Source organism: Toxotes jaculatrix, chromosome 12 (assembly GCF_017976425.1).
Source record: "Toxotes jaculatrix isolate fToxJac2 chromosome 12, fToxJac2.pri, whole genome shotgun sequence".
NCBI lineage: Eukaryota > Metazoa > Chordata > Actinopteri > Toxotidae > Toxotes > Toxotes jaculatrix.
In genome coordinates this window covers 25694921-25717783 of record NC_054405.1, presented here as the reverse complement: position 1 = coordinate 25717783, position 22863 = coordinate 25694921, and the positions used below count along the sequence as shown (strand labels likewise).

At 46.0% G+C, this 22863-nt stretch overlaps 1 protein-coding gene across 1 annotated transcript; it reads left to right on the top strand.

The window, feature by feature from the left end:
- Window positions 1-1717: 1717 nt before the first annotated feature.
- On the top strand, window positions 1718-21641 carry zgc:77151 (uncharacterized protein LOC337153 homolog). The gene is made up of 12 exons (XM_041052504.1): window positions 1718-1962; window positions 10524-10676; window positions 11599-11706; window positions 14999-15206; window positions 15376-15606; window positions 17522-17628; window positions 18201-18348; window positions 18936-18988; window positions 19157-19254; window positions 19377-19557; window positions 19724-19942; window positions 20074-21641. The coding sequence occupies exons 1-12, from the start codon at window positions 1942-1944 to the stop codon at window positions 21247-21249; spliced, it is 2703 nt and encodes a 900-aa protein (XP_040908438.1). The 5' UTR covers window positions 1718-1941; the 3' UTR covers window positions 21250-21641.
- Window positions 21642-22863: the final 1222 nt, after the last annotated feature.

Sequence of the window (22863 nt, the reverse complement as noted above, 5' to 3'; positions counted from 1 at the left end):
CCTTTGTTCTCTTTTTACTGTAGCAGAGTCAGTACTTCTACTTGTAATGGAGTGCTTTTGTAGCGTGTGCTGTGAGTACTTCTTCCTACGCTGTAAATTAAATGCACTCCTTACATGGATTATAGCCTGATGTGTTGATGCATTTAAGCCTTTTGTTGTCATGGTTATAGATCTGATAATTAATGTTAATGAATATTTAAGCTTTATACTCCCACACAGGCTTCGAACACGCAGATATAATAATTTAAAGCTTAACTACAGGGAAACACGTGGAGATATTTTGTGCATGAAGCCTGTGTTATTAGTCTCCAGCAATGACTGTGTGTGAATACAGCAGCTAAAATATTTTTAGACCTAGTGTTTGGATGCTGTCATTACAAGCTGATGTGTCTCCACTGTATTTTTAACCCAAGCTGTGCAGACTGAGTGTGGATTCACAAGTCTGTTTGCTTCACTGCGGCCGTGATCAGTCTGTTTCCTCCAGACTCTGCTTTACAGCCACCACAGACCCTACAGGTGTCACTGTGATACACACACCACCAGGTAAAAGTTTTACAACAGCAACAAGTCCAGTGAAAAACCTTAAAATGTCAGCAGTAAACTGCCCCGGGTTAAAAAAACAAAAGCCTTTTTCAGGGAGGGATTCAGTGAAGGGTTAACTCACAGCTTTCCTGGAAGTAAATGAATATTTGGAAGTTAATGCAAACATTTCCTGCACGTGTCGCAGGTGTTACTCAGAAAAAAACCTCCATCTGTACAAAGGCAGCGATGGAACAAACTTCAGCCTCTGACGCTTCATCAGGACAGTGATGTTCTGTAGGACGTGGACGTGCAGGACGTGGACGTGCAGGACTGTGTGCTGCTCTCAGCTCAGTCAGAGCTTCGTCCTACAGCAGGACGATGACCCAGAACACTGGAAGAACAGAACCAGACGGCGGCTTCACATGATGAAGTCTCCAGACCTGAACCACACAGAGCTGGTTTGGGATGAACTGGACTGAAGGTAAAACCAAAGCAAACTCAGATGTATTGATCTGTGGGTCAAACGTTCTGATCAGTGTTTGATTACCACTGTAGAAAAAATGTCAGGAGTGTGTTCGTCTGCTGGATGAGTCCAACATTCAGACTGAGTGTAGTTCAACCACATGATTCAGTTTAAAAAATAATAATAATCTAATTTCAGAAACATTAAACAACACAAATTTCAATAACAACTGGAAAAATGAAGCTGAACTAAACCTTTGACTGTGGATGTTTTACCATCCTGTATGATCCTGTTTGTTTACACACTCTTAACTTCTGTCACATTAACCGCTGCGTTAACTTTTTACTTTTCCAAAGTACAGTTTTGAAGTACATGACTTTTCTGCTTCTTTATAATTCAAAGGGAAATACTGCAGTTTTTACTGCATCACATTTCTCTACTAGCTTTAGTTAGATAAATAATACTAAATATAATTTCCATATATTTACGTTATGAATTCTAATAAAGTTGAGATGAGTCTTTAAATTCAGCTGCACCTTCACCATTTGTTTAATACATAAAGTAAAGCTCATTTTATTTGGTGCTTTTTAACAGAAATCCTTCTCCTGCGTTAAAGCACCTTCACTGGAGTAAAACCTCCGAGTCCTCCTTCCACCGGGGCTCGTAGCTAAGCCCCGCCCTCCGATTCCGTTTCAGGCGGAAATACGTCACATCGCTGAAGCTAAAGATGCTGCCGTTTCACTGTGACTTTAGCATTAAGTTGGACTCTGTGGCAAACTTTGGCCACACCTAGATCCTGTCCCATTTCCACTCAGAAAAAAAAAAAGAAAAAAAAAAAGAAAAGACAGGCTTTTATTTTTTTTTTCTTCCTCCTCCTCTGGTGCGTTTGTTTGTGTATCGGCGAGTCCCGGCGGTGTAACCGGAGAGGGGCCTCAGAGAGGGAATGCAGGACTGCAATGGAGCACAATGCAATACAGGTAAAGCCGATATAATTTCCAAATAAATGTGTTTTTCCGTGGCGTTGACCGGCCGCTCTCTGTGACCTGTTGATGGGGGAAATATTTGGACCGTGTGTCGCTGTGAACCGGAGCCGGATTCCGTGTTTTATTTCATTTACTTTGACCATGTCGTATTGATTGTTTTCCCATATCAACCAAACCCAGGCTCGGAGAGTTGCTCTGACTGCAATTACAACTTTATTCAACCAGGCTCAACTTTTTTTTTCCCCCCGGAGGCGGAAAATAAGCCGCAGATATTTGTATTTTTCGGGGGAAACGATCGGCGGTGACACCGAGCTGTCGCCTCGTTTGTTACCGGAGACTCGGTCGTTAAATTCCAGTTTAATATTTCTGATATTTTCGGCGTGTTAATGATTAATTTCTTTGTGTGTCCTGTCGACAGGCTCAGCTTCTGCTCTGCCTTACCAACCCCCACCCGCAGCCAGCAGCACATTACAGCTGAATAAAATTCAATTTATGGCCGTTTCCCTGAAAATATCAGGAAACTTTTCAGCAGCGAGTCCACCTTTTCAACAACACACAAAAAAAAAGAAAAAAAAAAAAGAGAGAAAAGGCGAATCGTCGCATCGACATTTTTCTTTTCTGGCCTCAGACTCCAAATTAATTTCTACACCGACGTGATTTTAAAGACTGAAATATTTGTCGACAGGGGCGAGGTGGAGCAGCTCTGCTGTTGCTTATAATAGGAAGCATATTGATATTATTATCAAACCGGCCCCCCCCCCCCCCCCCTCCCTCCCCCGACATTTTGTCTCCGGCGTAATTGCCACAGTTTAAGGAGGAATGTTAATATTGTGTGTGTGTGAAGGGTAAATGTGGAGTTTGTGTACTTGAAATAACGAGGATTAGTCCTTCTGCCCCCCCCCCCCCCCCCACACACACACACACACACACAGCTTCAGGAGAATAAACCAACAAAGTCATTTATTTTGACAGAAAGCCTCCATGTGTTGGGGGGTAAATATTCCGGTGCTCGTTGTATGTGTGTGTGTGTATATGGGAACCTTTAATCTAGATAAAAGTAAATATATATATAAAATATCTGTGTTTAAATATTAATTTATTGCAGCATTAACACCCCCGCCCCCCCCAACCAAGTGGTGAACTTGTGAGCTTTCTGAATAACAGGATATACCCAAGGTCAATACTGAGTTTATTTATTTATTTATTGTTTGTCCAAAGAAGGGGACATTTTATTATTAATATTTGTCAGAGTTTTTTTTTCTCTTCCTTCCTGTATTGAAAACTGTAAAAAAAAAAAAAAAAAAAAAAATCTCACTGCATTATTCCCAGAAATATCACGAGAACTGACGTAGGCAGGATGCAGATTAAGGGTTTCCATTTTAAATTCTTTCTGTGTGTGTGTGTGTGTGTGTGTTTTAGACAGAGGGCTGCCTCTCACTGCTCAGATTATATTATGTGGCTTTTATTTTCCTGCCTGCTCAGCCCTGCCTCGTTTCCACCACTAGGCTGGAGCACAGCTTCAGCTGGCCCTCCCCCAGGCCCAGGAAAAAAAAAAAAAAACTCTGTGATATTCTTACAACACTCCGATAGCAGATAAAAGTAGGTTTATTATACACTATACTGAGTGGATGGTAGTATTTATCATATATTCTCTCTGTAATTAAGTTAAATATACGTATAAATGTCCTTCTGAGGCTGAATGTGTGTCTGCAGAGCTCACCACCGACTTTATCTCACTGTGTTGTAGTTTTTCCTTCTTTTTTTTCTGCCTTTTTATCCATTAATTTCTAAAACTCACTGGATTAATTCATTACCCAGTGGACAAAACTTAAACTGGAAATAGTTTTATAATGAATTGATTATTTTTTATGTTGTTTTTTTTCTTTTGTTTTTGTGAATGAAAGCGTTTCTTTATTTCTTTGTCCTGTTTAACATTCACCCAGCGGCACACTCTGTTTTTCTTACCTTATTCTGATCTTTCCCATGTCGTATATGAGTTTAATAAAACTTGAAAACATCTAAATGTCACACCACAGATTCACACACAGACTTTAACCTAATAATATCACATAAATATGCTAACGATATTCCTGATTTTATCTCCATCTGTTTCTGTCAAATTCCAAACAAAAACTGTTTCAGATTCCTAAAATAATTCATTCATGGCTCAGACTTTGTCTGTAACACTCAGTGTTTGGTCTTAATCGTACTTTACTTTTTCTGGTCAGTGGTATCGAGAACACTGATCCACTAACAGAGACTTTGTCTTAATCTGTCTTTAATACTTTTTCTAAACGATTATAAACGTTTTTATTTCTGACCTAATATCTGTGGTTTTCCTGTGGTGGCTGATAATGAGTCTTATTTTATATTTGCTTTGTTTTTTTCTTGTTCCTACTTACGTGCTTATTAATAACTTTAATATTTTCACATATAAAATGATGTTTGGTAAATTCCTAATATTTTGTCAGTAACACTCACTGATCACAGACAGTTATGTTGAGCGCATTAAAAATCCTTAAAATCATGTAGAATTCTCCTTTAACACTTCTACAGCTGTTTGTCGGGATCAGTACAGACTTTATGTTATTCCTCATCTTTCTGTATAACTATAATATTTAGAATACAGTGACCAGTAATGATTTGTCCTTCCCACACCTGGTAATAATAATAATAATCCTATAATACTCCGTCAGAGATGAATACTGTCTGCAGTCCTCTGTAGTGGATTTACTTATTGTTTTGCTGGTGTCGTATTGAGGATAATCCTCCTTAAATAAATCGAAAGTTTTCCTTCAGTGGAATCAGTGGAGACTTTAACTGTTTTCTTTATTCTCATAAATTAGTCAAACTTTCCTTAAATTCATCTGTAACACACTCACAGAGGATAAAGTCGTGTCTGTCGGCTCCAAACTTTATACTTTATCGTGTAATGTTTAAGGTTCTCGCACAGTTCACTGGATTAATATTAATATATTAATATTTTGTCTGTAGCGGTCGACAGTAACTGAAACTTGATTAGAATAAGCATAATACTCCTGTGTGGACCCACAGTAAAAACTTTACATGACTTCATTTTATTCTTTAGACTTGATTTTGTTCTGGATTTATAAAAAACTAATTAAAACACGTAGTTAAAGGCTGACACCGTGTCTGAAGTACATATTGATATTTGTATATTTTGAATGCAGACACATTGACAGCGTCTCTGTGACTCAGTGTTACATCTGTGCTGTTATAATGCGTCCGTGCTGCTCTGTACTTATTTTATCTCTGAAATGAGACGATAACCTGTCTTTAATATCTTTGTGAAATGAGCCTCTGGGTCTCGCTGCGCTGACTTTACTGAGTTTTAATGATGGTTTGATCCGACGGCGTCTGTGTGATATTCCTGTGGGAACTTGCAGCGCGTCTGCAGGACTGATACCGGACTTTATTTTCCTCTGGTGTGTGTTTGTGTGTTTAAATGTTCTCATAATCTTTCTGTACGGGCTTAATGTTGTGTGTGTGGTGCATCATGATGATGATGTTTCCACACAGACTCTGTGGCGTTTCCTTTAGTCTCCTGTGGTTCAGCTCCTATAGCAGCGTATGGAGCCGGGCTGACATTCAGCACTGACCTTGTCTAATTTAGTTTGATTGTCTCTTCACTTTATTTCTCCATAATGTTCCTGTGATGCAGACATCACGTTCCTGCTGGGGCTCAGAAAGTTCCTCAGTCAGCTCCGATAGTGATGTTGTTTTTCATTAGTGTTTAGTTTTGGTGTCCTGCAGTTTTCCCACAGGACCACAAAGTGTGTGTGTGTGTGTGTGTGTGTGTGTGTGTGTGTGTGTGTGTGTGTGTGTGTGTGTGTGTGTGTGTGTGTGTGTGTGTGTGTGTGTGAGACTCCACAGTGACGTCATTAAACATTATGTCGCAGCTCTGTGTTTCATAGCAGCGTTTTAAACGCGCTCTGGTTTTAATGCTGCTGTTTGACTCGTGTGCAGCTCGTATGTATATTTTCTGCTGTGACATTTATTTAGTATCTTTCTAAAAATTGATCCTGGGCCTGCTGCAGCTGGTCTGCAGAGCTACAGCGGGCGGGGGAGGGGGAGGTGTGTGTGTGTGGTGGGGGGGGGGCAGGCTGCCTGTGGTGGGCTATGGGTATTGGGTGGGGGAGGGTGTCCTGGGTGGGGTGGGGGTGGTGGATGATCAACACAGGAGTGAGAATTTGAGAATATTCTGCATTTAGGCGGCAGGCGGGAGGCGAAGGGCGACGGGAGCCGCTGCGTCCAAACATCACAGCAGCTGCACGGCGAACGCAGGCTCGTCTGTGAGACGCTGTCATTCAGAAACACGCTGATCCTGGCACACACACAGCGGAGGAAATACTGTACACGCATTTTATTTAGTGAATCTTCACGTCCCATCTACCAGGAGTAAATGGATAGCAGCTGCAGAGCCGGCCACACCCTGACTTTATACACTAGGCCTTTTATTTCTGCTGGATAATGAGCTCGGCGAATGTGACTTCTGCCTGCTTTAATTCACTTAAAATGAAAAAACGAATCCGCCACGCTCTGAAAACTGCTCAGCTTCACTGTGAACGAGCTGCAGCCACGAGGTGATTGAAAGCAAATCAATCAGGAACAGTTCAGATAATCATTGAGCCACCTTGGTCTGATATCAGCTGCTTTTCCTGCTCACATCTACACAGAACAAGAGCTCAGAGGATCGATAGATTTATCAATCAGAATAAATCAGCAGCAGCGACCGTGTTCCAGCCTGAACTTCAGTCACTGAGACGTATCTGTTTAATATTCGGGGTCGTGTGCGGCTCGTATGTTACAGCCGTGCGTCTGCAGCTTGTGTTTCGTGTGAAACGGTTGTAATTCGGTCTTTTCTGGCCTCCAGCTCCAAACAGAGGGTCGCAGCGGAGCGGAGGCTCCGTGATGGATTCAGTATCAGGAAACGGCTCCGTGTTCGCAGCAGCAGTGTTTCAGTGTCTCAGGATGGAAATGTCTGAAGCTGAAGCGATTCGTCACTTAGATGATGGACAGAAAATAAGTTTTGATAATCGAATTAAGCAAAAACTACCCACAGTTCCCTGGTTCTAGCTTCTCAGCCGTGAAAACAGAACCATGGTCAGCCGAGGTGACGAGGAAGCAACAGGCAGAATAATCTGACGGAGAGTAACCAGGAGTTTGGTGCTTCTCTGGACAACAGATGCCATGTTTTCACAGAACCTCCCTCTAACCTCAGAATAACTCAACCTAAAGCCCAAAAACTGAACTGAAACATTAGTCAGAGCTGGAGTTTAAGAGCCTTTATAACTGAAACACGATCTGCTGCAGCTTAGAAACAGAGACGATGCTGGTTCGAAGCGAGGGCGATCCATCATTCTCATCTGCCTCAGTTTGAGCTTCACCATTTCACAAACCTGTAGAGTCCAAACTGCTCACCGTCCTCCTGACAGAAACACTGCTCCTCATGTTTAAAGATTACAGCAAAGAGACCGTGTTTCGTCAGATGGGTGGATGCTGATGGGCGACAGGTATCTGCCTCAGTCAGGCTCCATCCCACCTATGGAGGCCTGTGGATCCAGCAGCCTCAGACCTGAGCGAAGCCGCCTCCATGTCTTTGGCGTGTTTTTATGTTTTAGCTCCTCCCCTCAGACTCCTCCGGCCCGGGGCTCCTCGCACTTCCTCTTACAAAACAGTGAAATCAAAGCTGCAGGTTTATTCGCCGAGCAGCAGCAGAGACAGCGCCGGCTTTCAGATGTACGAGCCCACTCGAGGTGCGTTCAATTTATTGTTCCAGCCGTGTAAACACCCACAAACAGGGAGCGTTAGCTGCTTGTGGAGTCAGGTCTTATTTATGTAACCCGCTGTCATAAATCACAAATGTTCTTCACAGTCTGCTCATCACATCCACAGAGTAAACTCACAGGAAGCTCCGTGTAAACGGAGCTGGAGATGAAATAAATCCTCGAGCTGACATTGGTTTTTGCCAAATGACACAGCCGCCATTTTGGGGACAGAAAAGAGGAACCTGGACTCTGAGAACGTCTGCTGTCAGGACACATTACAGGTTATTAACAGGTTATTAATGCACATTAAGCTGCTCAGTTCAGATATTCTCTCTAATTTACGGATCAATCTGCTGATTATTTTCTCTGTTGCTTCTTTAGTCTCTTCAGTCTGTAAATGATCAGCTGGAAATTTATCACGTGAATTTTGAAAATGAAAAAAATAAAAAGATAAATCAGCTTCAGGTGTTTTAATAAACTGTTCTGTGGCAGCAGCCTCTGTGAGACCAGCTCGTCCTTTCAGTCCCAAAACGGTGGACGAGCGGAGAACGTTTGGTGATCAGTGGCATCATCATCATCATCATCATCCTCATCCTCCTCAGTGCATGAAGTGAACACTTGAGCAGAAACCGCACGAACGTCAGTGCGTTGTTGTCATTTTTGTCAGGTTAGTCACAGAGTTACGTAAGTGGATGAAGAAAATGAGTCAGAGTCGCCTTCATTCTGCACTGAGACGTTTTTCTGAAGAGGCTTTGATGCTGTTTATCCTCCGGCTGCTCAGTTTGCTGCAGAGGACTCAGGTAACAGCCCGTCCTCGCCATCAGTGTCTGTCTCCAGTGATGCTGTCACGCTGGGATATTTATTGATCAGAGTTCTTCTCTCGCCTCTCCAATGGGAGGATTGTCTTTTTCTCTGCTTCTTGTTGTGGTAAATTGATCATCTTTGGGTTTGATGTGTTGATTGGACGTTTGACAGCGTCTCCTTGGACTGTTTGACCTTGCGAGGGACACGTCTCAGTGTCCTCTGACATTAAATGGACTGAGCTGAATGATGCTTCCTGAGTTTTGAACCTCAGAGATTCTGCAGGCGTCTCGTGAACCAATCAGAAAGAAATCAGATCTGATGATGCAGCAGCGTAAAAACGTCACCACAAACCAACGATCTGAGAAATTCATTGTTTTCAGTTTTCTGTTTTTAAAGAGTCTCAGTCGATGAGTGTGTGACGGCAGCTCAGTGTGTTTGGGCTTTGCTCTGGGACACTGGACATTTGAAGACGTCACCGTGGGCTCTGGGACACTGGGACATATACATACTGCTGCCAGCCGGCAAAATATGAAAACATGCAAGTTTCCCTCACTGAGCAGAAAAAGAGCGACGAATTCAAAATGCGCCAAAATAAAAGCAGAGTCTTAACTCGGGCCTGGGAGGAAAGGTCACATGACGCACATTACCCAGCATACCTCTGTAAATTGAATATGTTAACCTTAGATTCACACTCACACACGCGTCTTCAGCATTTTACAGCAGATGTGAAAGTCCCGTCCCGTCTTCGTTCCTCTGGTGTCAGATTTAATGAAACTCTGACGTGCAGACTAATTCGTGTTCCTTGTCAAAGAAAAGCTGGAAAACAAAAGTCAGACTGATGAAGCTCATTTACACGTCGGATCCTCTGTAACGAATTAGACGCTGAATGATTAACTACAGCCGATGGTTTTATGGTGGAGTCATGCAGCTGGGCCGGAGTGAGAGTCAGACAGCACTATAATGTTTGTTCGTTTATCCTTTTGACGACTGATGTGTTTATTTGCTTTACACATGGAGGGTATGAAGGCGTTTAGAGTCTGTAGCTGTGAGCGCGGCTGCTGCGCTGCACAGGAATGAAAACAGGAAGCTGGAAGCTTTTCTCTACAACCTGCTGCTTCTTTCTTAATTCATGTTTAAACAAAGGATCTGGAGGAGAAGTGTGACACGGATCAGACGGGTTCATACATGTTAGATATCAGGCTTCTGATTATTGATAATGGTTCTGTTAGAGCAGGTGTCCTCACCTCCGTCCCTGTCTCTGTCTCCGGCTCCAGACGTCATCTGAGCGTGTTCTGAGTCAGTATCAGGTCCTGCAGACACGCCGCCGCCGTGCGAGCCAGTGTGAGGGGTTAATTTTTAACATTTTCTCTCCGAGTTGTTTAATATATTACGATATCCTGCTCTGAGTGCTGTTTCTACGTGTGAAAATACGGCCTCGCTGCAAGATGGTGCAATTTTATCATCAGAGGTGTTGATGCCAGAGGTGGATTCTGCAGAATTTATGGTTTGAACACACCCAGGAAAATAAAGGGGGGGAGGGGGGGCTGTGTGCACTCAGGCACTCACATTTAAATTTCAGAGTTTCATCACTGAGGTATTTTTTTAATACACAGAAATGTCAGATTGTCCTGGAGCTGACGTTTCATGTGGCGTTTGAACATCATCAGAACGTGAACTGGACGTTTGCAGCGTCAGTGGGAAAAACTTTTCTTTCTTTAAAAACTTCATCCTGAAAATTTAATTAAAAAAAAAATAAAGATTAAAACCTCGTGATTATTACATGAAGCTGAGACGGAAAGAAAAACGAGAAACGACAGGTCAAAGTGTCTGACACTGACGTTAATGAAGCCTCTGAAACCAGCTGCTCGTTATTATTCTGTTGACTGTTTGTTTGTTTGTTTGTAAACAAAGCGTTTAGCTCCCCCTCACCGGCGTCCCTCTGCTGTCTTGTCTCTCTGTCAGTGGTTGGGTGCTCCCTCCTGCCAGCGAGGCAGCTACGCCTTCTATAAGTCGGTGAGCAGCAGAGCTCGGCCCGACGGGCCCGTCCAGCTGTGGAAGCTCGGGGAGTTCTACTTCATCCGCTGTGGCCCGCAGGATCCCGTGTGCGTCGCTGAGGTGAGATACCTGCACCGACACAAAGTCACGTCAGTGAGCTTCAAACCTGGACACTGACCTTTTAGTTCTTTAGCACCACGTTTGGATTCTTACAGGAAACGCAGCTGAAATTTCCAGTTTTTCAAATTAAAGGTTCAGTCAGTGAAATGTCTGTGTTTGTACACAGTGGTGAGTTTTTCAGACGTTCTGTTGAATCTCTGTGACGGTGCTGATGTTTAACAGCTGCTGATTCTCTGTGGGTTCACACCGAACACAGACGCCTTTCACGTTGTGTGTCAGATTGTTGTCGTGCTGCTGTAACTGTTGTCTCTGACCAACACAAACTAAACCTACTGACGCCGCAGATCGGATTTTAAATGGGTCACGTTCCCGCTCCGCTGCCGGCTCACACCAGCTATAGAAGACAGATCGTATGTTGTATTGAGTCTACGTCCCACGGCAACGCTAAATTTAGTCAATTCAGGTCATGAGCTGAAAAAGGACGGACACGTGTTAATGAGACTCATTGTACTGTGATTGATCAGAATGGGAGATGTTTTATCGTTTTTAATCGGCCTCATGTTTCGCGTCTTTACACGAGGCAAACTAAAGATTTGCTGAAATTTAAAACATCACATGAACGGTAACTCGGTTGCTCCTCACTGTTTCACTTTCATCAAATTATTTTGAATTCAGAGACGTGAAATGATCCGTCCTCATTCCTGCTGCTCTGCTGGTCTGACGTCTTTGTCCCGGACGAGCTCACGTGTGAAAAGGTGGTTACCTGAAAACAGGAAATGAGCTTCCATCAGAGGGCGTGTACCTGTGGACGTCAGGATGCGTCTGATCAGTGACCTGGTCGCTGACGTGTATGTGAACACGCTGATCGGCAGCGTGACGTCTGTGGTTATATGAGCGTGTTCTCCTTCTTCCTCGTGTGCAGGTGACCTTACTGTGGGAAGACCAGACACGGCGCCACCTGCTGGCCAGCGCCAGACTTTACTTCTTACCCGAAGACACACCAAAGGGCCGGACCAGGGAGCACGGAGAGGTGGGTGCATATGGTTCATGTGTTCATGCAGCTGTTTACTCTTCTACCATTCACACTCTACAGTCTGACCAATCAGCTGCCTGAACACTGAGATCAGTTGGTTGAGTCCAGTGTGGTGTGGAACAGAAACCTGCAGCCACACGGCCCTCTGTGGGCCATGTCCACAGTTTGGACACCTCTGGTGTAAATGGTCCCAGTCTCCTCCTCCTCCTGTAGAGACTCACTGACAGTGAACGTCTCCCTGATATAATCCGGGGAACGCTTTAAGAACATCTATTAATAACGTTGTCAGGGGAACGCTGCCTCCTTTTTTTATCCCGTCGTCTTTGGCCAGGAATCCGAACAGGTTAACCAGCCGCCTCAGTCTCAGCGTGTGGATCAGAAACTTCATGTTCTGTCTGAGCAGCTTCAGTCACAGTCACATCTCTCAGAGAACCAGGGACACGACTTTAAATCTGAGACAAATAAAGCGTGATCTCCCAGGAACAGGGTGAGAGAAGGAGCATGGGATGTGGATGAGTCTGCTGCTGCTGCTGAGTGTTTCTGATTAACACAGTTCACATGCAGGCTGCAGCTCAGGAATCAGACTAATGTATTACCCAAATGTAAATCCCGTGACTTGTCTGAAACCAAATTTTCCACATTTTGAGCTGATATTCCGCTGTTGAAGTCTCTGCTCAGAGTTTTCGATTTTCCTGGTGGAAAACTGAGCCTTTGAAAGTTGCTTTCACAGGAGTCGTCGCCCAGTTTCTTTCAAAATAAGACTGAACATCTAAACGTTGGTCAGTTCAGCGTTACGCTCAGCCTCCTGCTGTCCTGCACAACATTCAGGCTTAATCATTACATGCTTTCATTCATCAACAGTCAGTTTTAGTATAATGTTTATATTAAGTAAGTTTAATAAGTTGAGAGGAACCAACGTGTAAAGCTGCTGCTGCGTTTACTGTCACTGAGTGCCTCTGTGGCGGAGCTGCTGAGCCTGAAACCTCTTTGCTGTGGTAATGAGCTCACACCTGGCTGCTGTGGAGCAGGAATGTGAGGAGCTCTCACCTGCTCGCAGCCCAGGGGAGGTGGGGGTTTTCGGGGGTTGGGATCAGTCGTCAGCGCCTCGAGGACCGAACAGGATCCCGGCCGACAAACTGGAATGGGAGGAGACCTCGGCGGCTCAGGCTGGCGTGTGTTAACTGTTTGTGCTGAAGGAAACGTCGCCTTTTACACCAGACGCTTTCTCACCTGTTGGAAATACGCTGCTTGGTTTAGGTGAGGGGCGGAGCCTGGGTAGGTCGAGCAGGAGGACAGCGACCTGCTCTGATCGCACAGCGGCAGCTTCTCAGTTCATGGCTTCAGGTTTAAAAAGACGATGATCGTGATCAGGTCAAAGACGGAAACTCCTTTAACCTGATTCGTTTCTGTAAACGCACAACAAAGAAAGTTTTGGGGCTCATTCTGCCGTTAAACCACAGCAGAAGAAGAAAAGGTGATTCAGAGAGCTGCAGTCAAAGCTCGGACGATGGAGAACACGTGGAGAACACGTGGAGTTTCATGTGTTCATGTGAGGAAGGTTCCACATGGAGAGGAATCAGATTCAGATGTTTCACATCATCAGCAAATAAAAAGTCGAATTTCCAAACGTCTGCAGGGGTTTGTGTGTAATTGTGGGTCCTCACCTCGCAAACACAAAGCAACAAGTGAAACGGTTTCGCAGACACACACGTCGCAGCCTGTGTGAACAGATCGGAACTCAGACGTCGCAGATCTGACGCCTGCTGAACCGAACCCAAACCGGATTACTCACCGGTCGCAGGCGATGTTTGGAAAGCTTGTTTTGTATGAAACACGTTTGTGAATCGTTTCGAGTCGGATCTGTTCCCTCGCCGATGTTGTTTGTTGTTTGTTGTTTGTCCGCTCAGGTCGTTTTGTTGCACAGATTGAAAATGCAAACAACAGCAGGAGGATGAAAACCGGCCTCAGACTCTGAGCTGCAGAGTTTTACTGCTCGTCAGTTTCCTGCTGCAGCGATGAATCAGGTTTAGAGGCTATTTGTACACATTTCCATTCCCTCCACACACACGCCGCCTGCTCACTTTATTAGGTACATCCAGACAATCTGCTGTAATCCAGTACAACAGCTCTGCCACACTGACGAACCTCACAGTGATGAAGAGGCCACTGGGTTTTACTTGAACTCAGATGAGTTTAAATTTTAAAATATGGAAAGAAGGAAAGAGTCAGAAAACTGTCTGTGACAAAGCTGTGCTTGGCCACTAATTCACAGATGCATGAAAAACATTTCAGTCTGGCACAGGGGCCCGTCAGGGTACTTTTCACAAACTTCCTCTTTCGTTTTTAAATGTTGCGTCACGTTACATCGACTCTCTGAGCAGCGTGGGCCCGCGGACTTCATTAAACACTAAGATCAACATCAACACGATGTGTCACAGGACAGAAACTGTGGGTTATAAAAACATCTCCTGACGGTTTCTGTAAGAAACACGGATCAAAGCACGAAGCAGGTTTAAAATAACTGGTTCTGACCGAAGAGCTGCACAACTTCAACCAATACAGAAGTAAGATTCTCAGGAAAAGGTGAGAGGCAAAAAAAAAAAAAGATGACAGAAAAAGAAGATGAGAAAAAGAAAGTGGTGCAACTGGTCAGGTGACTTTTTGCCCCAAAGTTAGTTTAACAGTGAACAAACGTTATGTAATCAGGCAAATAGTCCCTGAAGTTTATCAGAGTTCCAGTGGCTGCAGGAAGGAGGGCTGAGAATCTGACATTAAAACATTAAACATTAAAACGTTAAACATTAAATTACTTAAAAAAAAAAAAAAGATTTGAAATAAGTGCTCGCCCACAGAGGCCGTCAGCTTTCACCTCACCTGAGCAGGTTCAGCCTTATCTCTCACACCCTGCACGTCTCTCTGCGTCCTCACGTAAACGCCACGGCTTCGCCAACACACCAGCCGAGACGGTTTCCTCTGACAGAGTGAGAGTCGACACGTGTTCGGCTCGGTGCGTTCACCTGCACGTGTTGGAATACGAACGAGCAGGTGATTGTTGACCAGGTGAAGTGTGGGAGGAGGAGGAAGGAGCTGTGGAGCTTTTTAAAAACTGTTCTTATGATTTTCAGGATGAAAAAATCCGAAAAATGCAGCAATAAGATCTGATCTGAAAAATGAGCATATTTAAAATGATTAAACACATCAGTTCTGTCCACAGCTAACAACACCTGCTGTAATGTATGAGAGATTGAACCTACTGTCTGTCTGTCTGTCTCTGTCTCTGTCTCTGTAGGATGAGGTTTTGGCGGTGTCCAGGAAGATGGTGGTGCGGGTGGAGGATCTGGTGAGATGGTCGTGTGTGCAGCCGTCAGGTTGGAGCAGTTCAAAGCTGCAGCCGTGCGGGGCCAACGGCCTCCACAAACCTCCACTGGGCAACGACGGCAACAACAGCAACAACACACCGGACAAGAGCAGCGAGCCGCTCAGAGACAAATCTGAGAGTAAGACGCACTGACACACACTAATCCAACACACCCTGAGACTCACAACTGGGCTCACAAACCAGCAGGCTTAACTGGAAACGACAACATTGTGTGCACAACATATTAGGACGTTATTGATCCCAGATTGACATTTGGTTCTCGTGTGTCTCGTGTCTTGTTCTCTCAGACGGCCTGGTGGAGCGTCAGGGCATCAAAGTGCTCAGCTACCCACAGTACTGCCGCTTCCGCTCCCTGCAGAGACGCATCCAGGACGGGGCGAGGGTGCCGGGGCTGCAGGACCCCCACCTGCTGGCCCTGGGAGGCGTCAGGGCGCTGCCCAACACCCGCGTGATGTACTGCAGGGACACGTTCAACCACCCGACGCTGGAGAGCAACTCCATCTTCTCCTGGCAGTTCAGTGAGTGAAACCAGTCAGAGTTCTGCTGGTACCAGAGCATGAAGCGTGGTTTTTACAGGGTTAGGACAAAGGTCCAGTTGGACAGCTGTGTTGCACTGGACTGTGTGTGTAGTCCAGTCCAACACAACAACAAACTACAGCCTCAGTAATAAACATACGTCTCTGACGGCTGAGCTCTGATGTTGGTTCACATCAGGTTTTACAGATTAGATTACAGATAATCTGGTTAAACAAACTTTATTTGGGAATGTGAACACAATATAATAAACGTTTTTAGATACCGATAAGTTTACAGTTAAAGTTGAACTTTATTTTCATTAACATGACAGTAACAGGAAGTTTAAGTTACTTTAAACCTGCAGTAACTTTTTTTGGCCACAAGGGGGAAGAAGACACAGGTAGTGAAGGCGACACTGACGTTTCATGTTCAACTTTGTTAGTAAACAGTTGTTTATTTTCACATCTGTCAGTGAGTCTGAGTCCAGCTGCTGGATCTCAGTCCGGTGTCCCCTCCCTTTCAGACGATCATCGTGTGTTAACAGCTCATTTCTGCTTAAAACAAACAGCCAATAAAATCCATTTTTGCAGGTTCAAACAAAAAAAAACCAAAAAAACTTGAGTGAGCTTCAGAACCTGAAAATCCTCTTTCACAAGCCCAAACAGAACTGAGAGCAGTGCCGCGGTTCCTGTACGTGTTTGTGTAGGTGGAGATCAGAGGATTTTCAGTTCGCTCAGTTTGTTTTTCACAGTTTAAAATATAGTTTTCATCAGCACCAATGGATCCGATGAATCACTGATCCACTCAGAGAAACACAACACACAAGAAGGAGGAAGTCAAAACACACAAAACAAAAATAATAATGATAGTAAATATACAGGAAGTGGCTACAGCAATTGTACAAATGTAAATGTAGAAAAAGTGATGTGTGAGGTAGTTCGCTGTTACAGACGACGCAGCTTAGGTCAGTTTGACAGAAGCAGAAGAAGAAGAAAAGGCGGGAAGCTGAGAAACGAGCCGCAGCGACTGCAGGAGGCTGTGTGCACGGTCAGCGCACGTACACAAAAAATAAAAATATAAATATAAATCCTGTAGGTTCCAAAAGTCTGGGACCATTTTCCCGCTCAGCTAAAGGGAGACGTGGTCTCAGACGTCCACAGTGACGGGATCAGGATGTTTGGCCTGTGATGTGCAGTGACAGACACTAAACCTCCGTATGAGCTTTTAAGTAACACAAAGTAAAAGACCTCACACAGCTCAGCAGCGTCACACACGTCAGGCGAGTCCGTGCATGAACTTTACACAACTGTGTGTAACAGAAAAACACGACTCACACGTTAACAACTTCATGGATGTACACATGAAAAGACGCCAAAGTCAAAACTGGACCAAGATCAAAGAGATTAAAACACTCAGTTTTAGACCTGAGGTGTAAATAACTGCTTCCTGTGTTTGTGTGTAACGCTGCCACCTGCTGGACGCTCCTGAGACTCCCTGAGCTCGATGCTGCAGAGCCCATTTCTGTGTGAGTGTGTGTGTGTTCCACAGAGAGCTGCTGTCAGACGTTTTTCCGCCTTTGATTTACGGGATTAACGGGATTATTTTACTGTGAACCTCAAACCGGAAACCCAGCTGAGTGTTTCAGCAGATTTAAACGTGTGAACGTTCGGAGAGACGGATCCACCGAGCGATTCTTCTTCCCACAGAAAGGTTTCATTCAGAGGGCTGAAACCTTTGTTCGAGGCAGTTTACTGACACACAGACTACATGTACACACAGTTTGTCCTGCTTCACACTGTAAAGCTTTAAATTCACACAGAAAAAATCTAAGTGTCTGAACTCTTCCTCCTCTTCTTCCTCCTCTTACATTCTTTGAATGTTAATGTTGTTTGTGTTGTTGTTGTTTTCTTTCTGCAGGATGTCCGTCTCTCAGTCTTCGAGGACGACCTCGCAAGAGGAGAGGCCGTGACGGCAAAGACTCCCCGAACTCCAGCCAATCAGAGTCCTGGATCGAGAGGATGAAGGTTCGTTCTTTAAAATATTTGATATTATTATTTGATTCTTCAGGTTTCTGTGGTGTTTATGAAGCTGTTTGTTCCAGTGAAGTATTTTAACCAGACTCTGGGTCAATTCTACAAACTAAAATCATGAGTTTCCTGGTGTTTGAAGCCTCTCAGTTAACACAGAGGATAAAATCTCCTGGAGGTTCAGCGGGGTTCGGTCCTCTGATCAGTCCAGGACCAGTCTGACCCCCAGTCTGCACCAGTTCAGCAGCAGACGGATACTGGTTTCATCAGAACAAGTTTTCTGATAAAAAGTAAAAACTAGTGATTAAATGTCTTTAATCAGTAAAAACACAGGAAGTGGGAAACGAGGTCAGTTCAAGGAGATAAAAGAAAAACAGATTCTCACACTGTGTGTGTGTGTGTGTGTGTGTGTGTGTGTGTGTGTGTGTCTGTGTCTGTGTGTCTGTGTCTGTGTGTGTGTGTGTGTGTGTGTGTGTGTGTGTGTGTGTGTGTGTGTGTGTCTGTGTGTCTGTGTGTCTGTGTGTGTGTGTGTGTGTGTGTGTGTGTGTGTGTGTCCCTCTCCCTCTCAGGAGAACGTGATGGGCAGCGTGGAGGTCGGCTGTGAGGGCAGCTGGCTCCCTCACCCTGAGGAGCAGCTGTTCCTGGATCAGCTCTACGCCTTCATGGACCGTCACGGCTCGCCCATCCACAAAGTCCCGAACCTCGGCTTCAAGAAGAGTGAGTCTCTCTTTTCTTTCTTTCTTTCTTTCTTTGCCCGACGTGTTTGAGAGGATGTGGTGTGTAGATAGGGCGGTTTGAAGTGTTTTTCTGTGTGTGGTTGAAAGACGAATGTGTTTTTCTGTTTTTCTTCCTCTGTTTTTTTAATATTGTGTGTAACTTGTGGACGTTTTAATGAAGGACCTTTAAAGTCAGAGCGTTTCTTCACATTCTGTTGTACTTTTAATCCAACACATGAACGTAGTTGTTATCCATCAGTATAAACTCAGGAGCTTTACTGAGCTGGATTTGTTCAGTTTATCTCTGAAGCTCCATCAGACTGGACGGGAAGAGTCTGACCCACCGTCCTCAGGTCTCACACAGTCTGGACTCTGTCTGCGTGTCTCTGTGCAGAACTGAAAATATATTTAAAAAAAAAACAGGAGGGTCTGTTTTTCAGGGTGTTTATAAAGTCGAGTGCATTTTAAAACGAGTTTGTTTAGTTGGACTGTGACTGTTTTATCTCCTGATTCGTGCTTTCCTCTGCTCTGCGTTTCATATTTGCGTGTCTGCTCTTGTTTGAACGTGTCCGTCCTCTCTGTCCTCAGTCGACCTCTTCCTCATGTACTCTGTGGTCAAACGGCTCGGAGGCTACAAAAAGGTGAGTCGCCTTAAGCATCGATGGCTCAGGATCAATGATCTGATCCTGAATCAGATCACTCAGAACCTTTTTTTATTGCTGTAGTTTGAGTTCAGACCTGATCGTCACCATGTTTGTTTGTTTGTGTGTCTGTGTTTGTGTGTCTGCGTGTTTGTTTGTTTGTCACAGGTGACATCGGACCGCCTCTGGAAAGTGGTTTATAATGAGCTGGGTGGTTGCCCCGGCAGCACCAGCGCTGCTACCTGCACCAGGAGACACTACGAGAGGTCAGACCCTCCCACTAACCCCCACGCACCCCCCCCCCCCCACACACACACACACACACACAAATGCTGTGTATAACCCGTGTAAAAGTTGATGCACTGATCCCTCAGTAACTGTGTCTCAGGCTGATGCTGCCTTATGAAGAGCACCTCAGAGCGGGAGGAGCAGAATTCAAAATCCCAGAATCCCCCTCACCCCCAAAGCCCAGAGGCATGAGAGGAAGGAAACCACTGCAGAGAGGCCGAAAACCAGGACCCAAAGCCAAGGAGAGGAAGATCCGAGCCCCCGCTCCTCCCTCTCGTACTGTAAGTGACAGACCAGCTGGTTCTCTGGTTTCTGAACTGCAGTGTGTCGGACGCTATGTTTCACTGGGTTTACTGGTAAAACTGGTTCTGTCCTGTTTGAAAAATGCACACAGCGACAGACTGAAAGACCCAGAACTAACTGTTCGCGTTCCCTCGCTCTGAGCAGATCATGAACCCGAACGGCACCATGGTGGTGAAGAGAGGCCGAGGCCGGCCGCCAGGAACACGCAACAAGGCCACGCTGATCGCTCAGGCCAAGCTGCAGGCTCAGCAGCAGGCTAAAGCCAAAGCAGCAGCAGCAGCAGCAGCAGCAGAGACTCAGCAGCAGAGTCTTCTGCTTCCAGCCAAAGGCAGAGGTGGACCGGCCCCCAGCAGCACGCACAGGGTAACACCCCCAGCTCTGCAGCCCCACAGGGGCAATCCCAGCAGCACATTCACCTGCGTGTTCACCTGCACTGTGCTCACCTGTGACCCCGTGTCCTTGACATTTTCTTCTTCTCTCCCCCCTTCCTGCAGCCTGTCCAGCCGGCCATCCTCCCTGTCAACATGCCTCTCACCCCTGAGCTCTCCCCCATGTCTACCCCCTTCCTCCCCTTCCAGCCCAAGCCAAAGGAGCTGAAGCAGGACCGGGGGGAGTCCGTGGCTCCTGCTCCAGGTGTGCTCCTCTCCACTCTGCCTCGCCACTTCGTCGGAGGATCTCTAGGCGGCTTCAGTCCCATCAAAGGCGTCTGTCCTCTGGATGTCTTCAGGAACCGCATCAGCCTCCAGAGAGGCCCGGAGAGCCCGGCGCTGACGCCTCAGGACCCGACGCAGCACCATCCGACCGTCTACACCCTCCAGCCCAAAAGTGGAAGCCCGGATACCCCTCATCCCGGTGGGGACCAGCTTCAGCCTCAACCCCACCCGCTCCACCAGCACCACAACCGCTGCTCAGGGTGTAACGGGGACGAGGGAACCCAGAGAGGAGGCGGCCGGGACGCCAGGAACCGGCCTCCTCTGCCCCCTCTCCGGGTCCTGCCTTTGAACCTGGACTGCAGCGTGCAGGTGTGCCAGCTGATGAGGACTCGTCTGGACTCGTCTCAGTTGCAGACCTTCACCCGCCGACTGTCCGAGGCTCTGTCCCAGGACCTGAGCTCCAAACCCCCCTGTTCTCCCATTACCCCTCCCCCCGAGCAGGCGCTGCCGCTCAACCTCAGCAAACGTTTCACGGTCAAGAGGCCGAGCACAGAGGGACCGGAGCCGAGCCGGGCAGCCGTCAACGGAAACTCAGAGCAACCATCATCCAAGAGACCCAGGTCGGGCTGCACAGAGCAGGCCGAGGACTTCGCCCTGGGCGGCCGGTCCAGCTCTGCAGGAAGCGGAGGAGGGCAGGACGTGGAGATGAAGAACCAGGAGGAACCCGCAGACCTGAGCTCCCCGAGCAGGATCAGGGCCTTCCTGCTCGGGCTGCCGCCCTTCCAGGTGAAACTGGAGGAGGATCTGAACGGGACGAGGTTCGGGAAGTTTCTCCCTCCGGGATCTGACGCTGAAACCCAGAGGACTGAGACCGAGAAAGGGGAGGGAGGAGCGGTAGTAAAGAAAGAAGTCAAGAAGGAGGAAGAGGAGGAGGCCGACGTAGAGCATGAAACTGAGAATTTGGAGCAGGAGGAGAAAGGTCCCACGCCCTGCTCTGTCCCGGCCCAGCAGAGCTGAAGAGAGCCGGACCCTCGAACACTGACACACTGTTTTTAGCATTATTCCCTCTGTTATCAGCAGCTTCTGATGAGAAAACTGTCAGAGGTCTCAGATCAGCCGGAGGTTTGTCGGCTCGGGAATCTGGGGCTCGGAGTGGCTGATGAACACGCAGAGCGGGGGGAGGAGGGGTGTCTCCCTGTCCCTCGTCTCTGACATCTGAACTCACAGCTTGTTTCCCATTTCTCCTGTTCTTTCCTGCTTTTCTCTGCAGTTTTCCATCACGCCGTTGATTGAACTTTGCAGAGGAGCAACACAGAATCATGACAATCACACTTTCTCTGCTGATTTCTGTCTTTAGGTAAAAAAAAAAAAAAGAAACAGGAGTGAGACTCTAACAAACACTGCCATAACCCTCACGACACTATCAACTCCACTATTCAATGTTACGCAGAAACATTGAATAAGATCCATAATACTTAAAATAAAAAAAAAATCAATATTACATATATGGGTGATGCTATGCATCAAGACTTCATTATTAGCATCTAGAGTGTACTGTAGTTCTGTAGTTTCATTTTTAAAGTTGTACTCTACGTCTGTAGAGAGATAGTTATTTTCTGATAAAGTGTTTAGATGTTATGTGGAGCTCAGAGTGGAGAGCTCCTCCGTCTTCACCTTATAGCTTGTTAAGCGTTTCTATAGTCCTGCTCATTAGCTGAAATTATATTAACTTCTTACACATATGTGCCTTAAAAGGCCGCGATCTGTCTCTTCGCCGGCTTCAAACACAGTCACTTAAAGAGATACCTTGATGTTGGACCCGTTCAGTTTTCTTTCAGTCCTCAGCGGGACTCGGTATCTTTGAGACACGAGTGTGGACACCTGAGCTCCTGTGAGACAAGAAGCCAAAGTTCTCACATTTTAAATGAGAATGTTAGCGGTTAGCATTAGCAGCTCGTCTGAATCAGACACAGTGGAAACACCTGTGATCAGTCAGACGCCACCAGATACCCAGCCCTGCTGTTTGCATTGTAATGACCACTGTGGCCACACGTCGGCGCCGTCGGCTCGTCTTCATCACCATCACTGTTCAGCAGATAAATCACATCAGCACAGGAGGAAGAACAGTCGAAGAGATCGTACGTGAACATGTAGCCCAAACATTCAGACTACCTCAGGTTCCCTCCACCTGTTTCACCTGTTCCAGGGGGGTGGAGCTTATCCCAACGTGTGTGTGTAGACGTCAGTGTAGGACGCTGGTCTGTAAACACACACACTGACCCCACGTCCACCTGGTATTAAAGCATAAGGCTGCGCTGTTATTCTGCTTTAACTCGACTTTAAATTTTAAATTTTTAAAAGAGGCAGAATTTGCTGGAAGAGCTGCTCACTCTAATTTCTTATCAAACAAACAGGATGAAGTAGTGGATTTGGTGGGGACTATTTTCAGCGGCGGATTAATCCACATTTAGAACATCTGTAGCTTATAAACATAAGAGACGTATAAATGTTCTCGTCTCAGAAACAAAGAAAGAAAACGTGTCCAAACGGCACAGACGTCATTTCCACCTGAGATCTGACGAGTCCTGCGTCGTTAACCTGAGTTAACCCGCGCGCTGTTTTCCACTGACC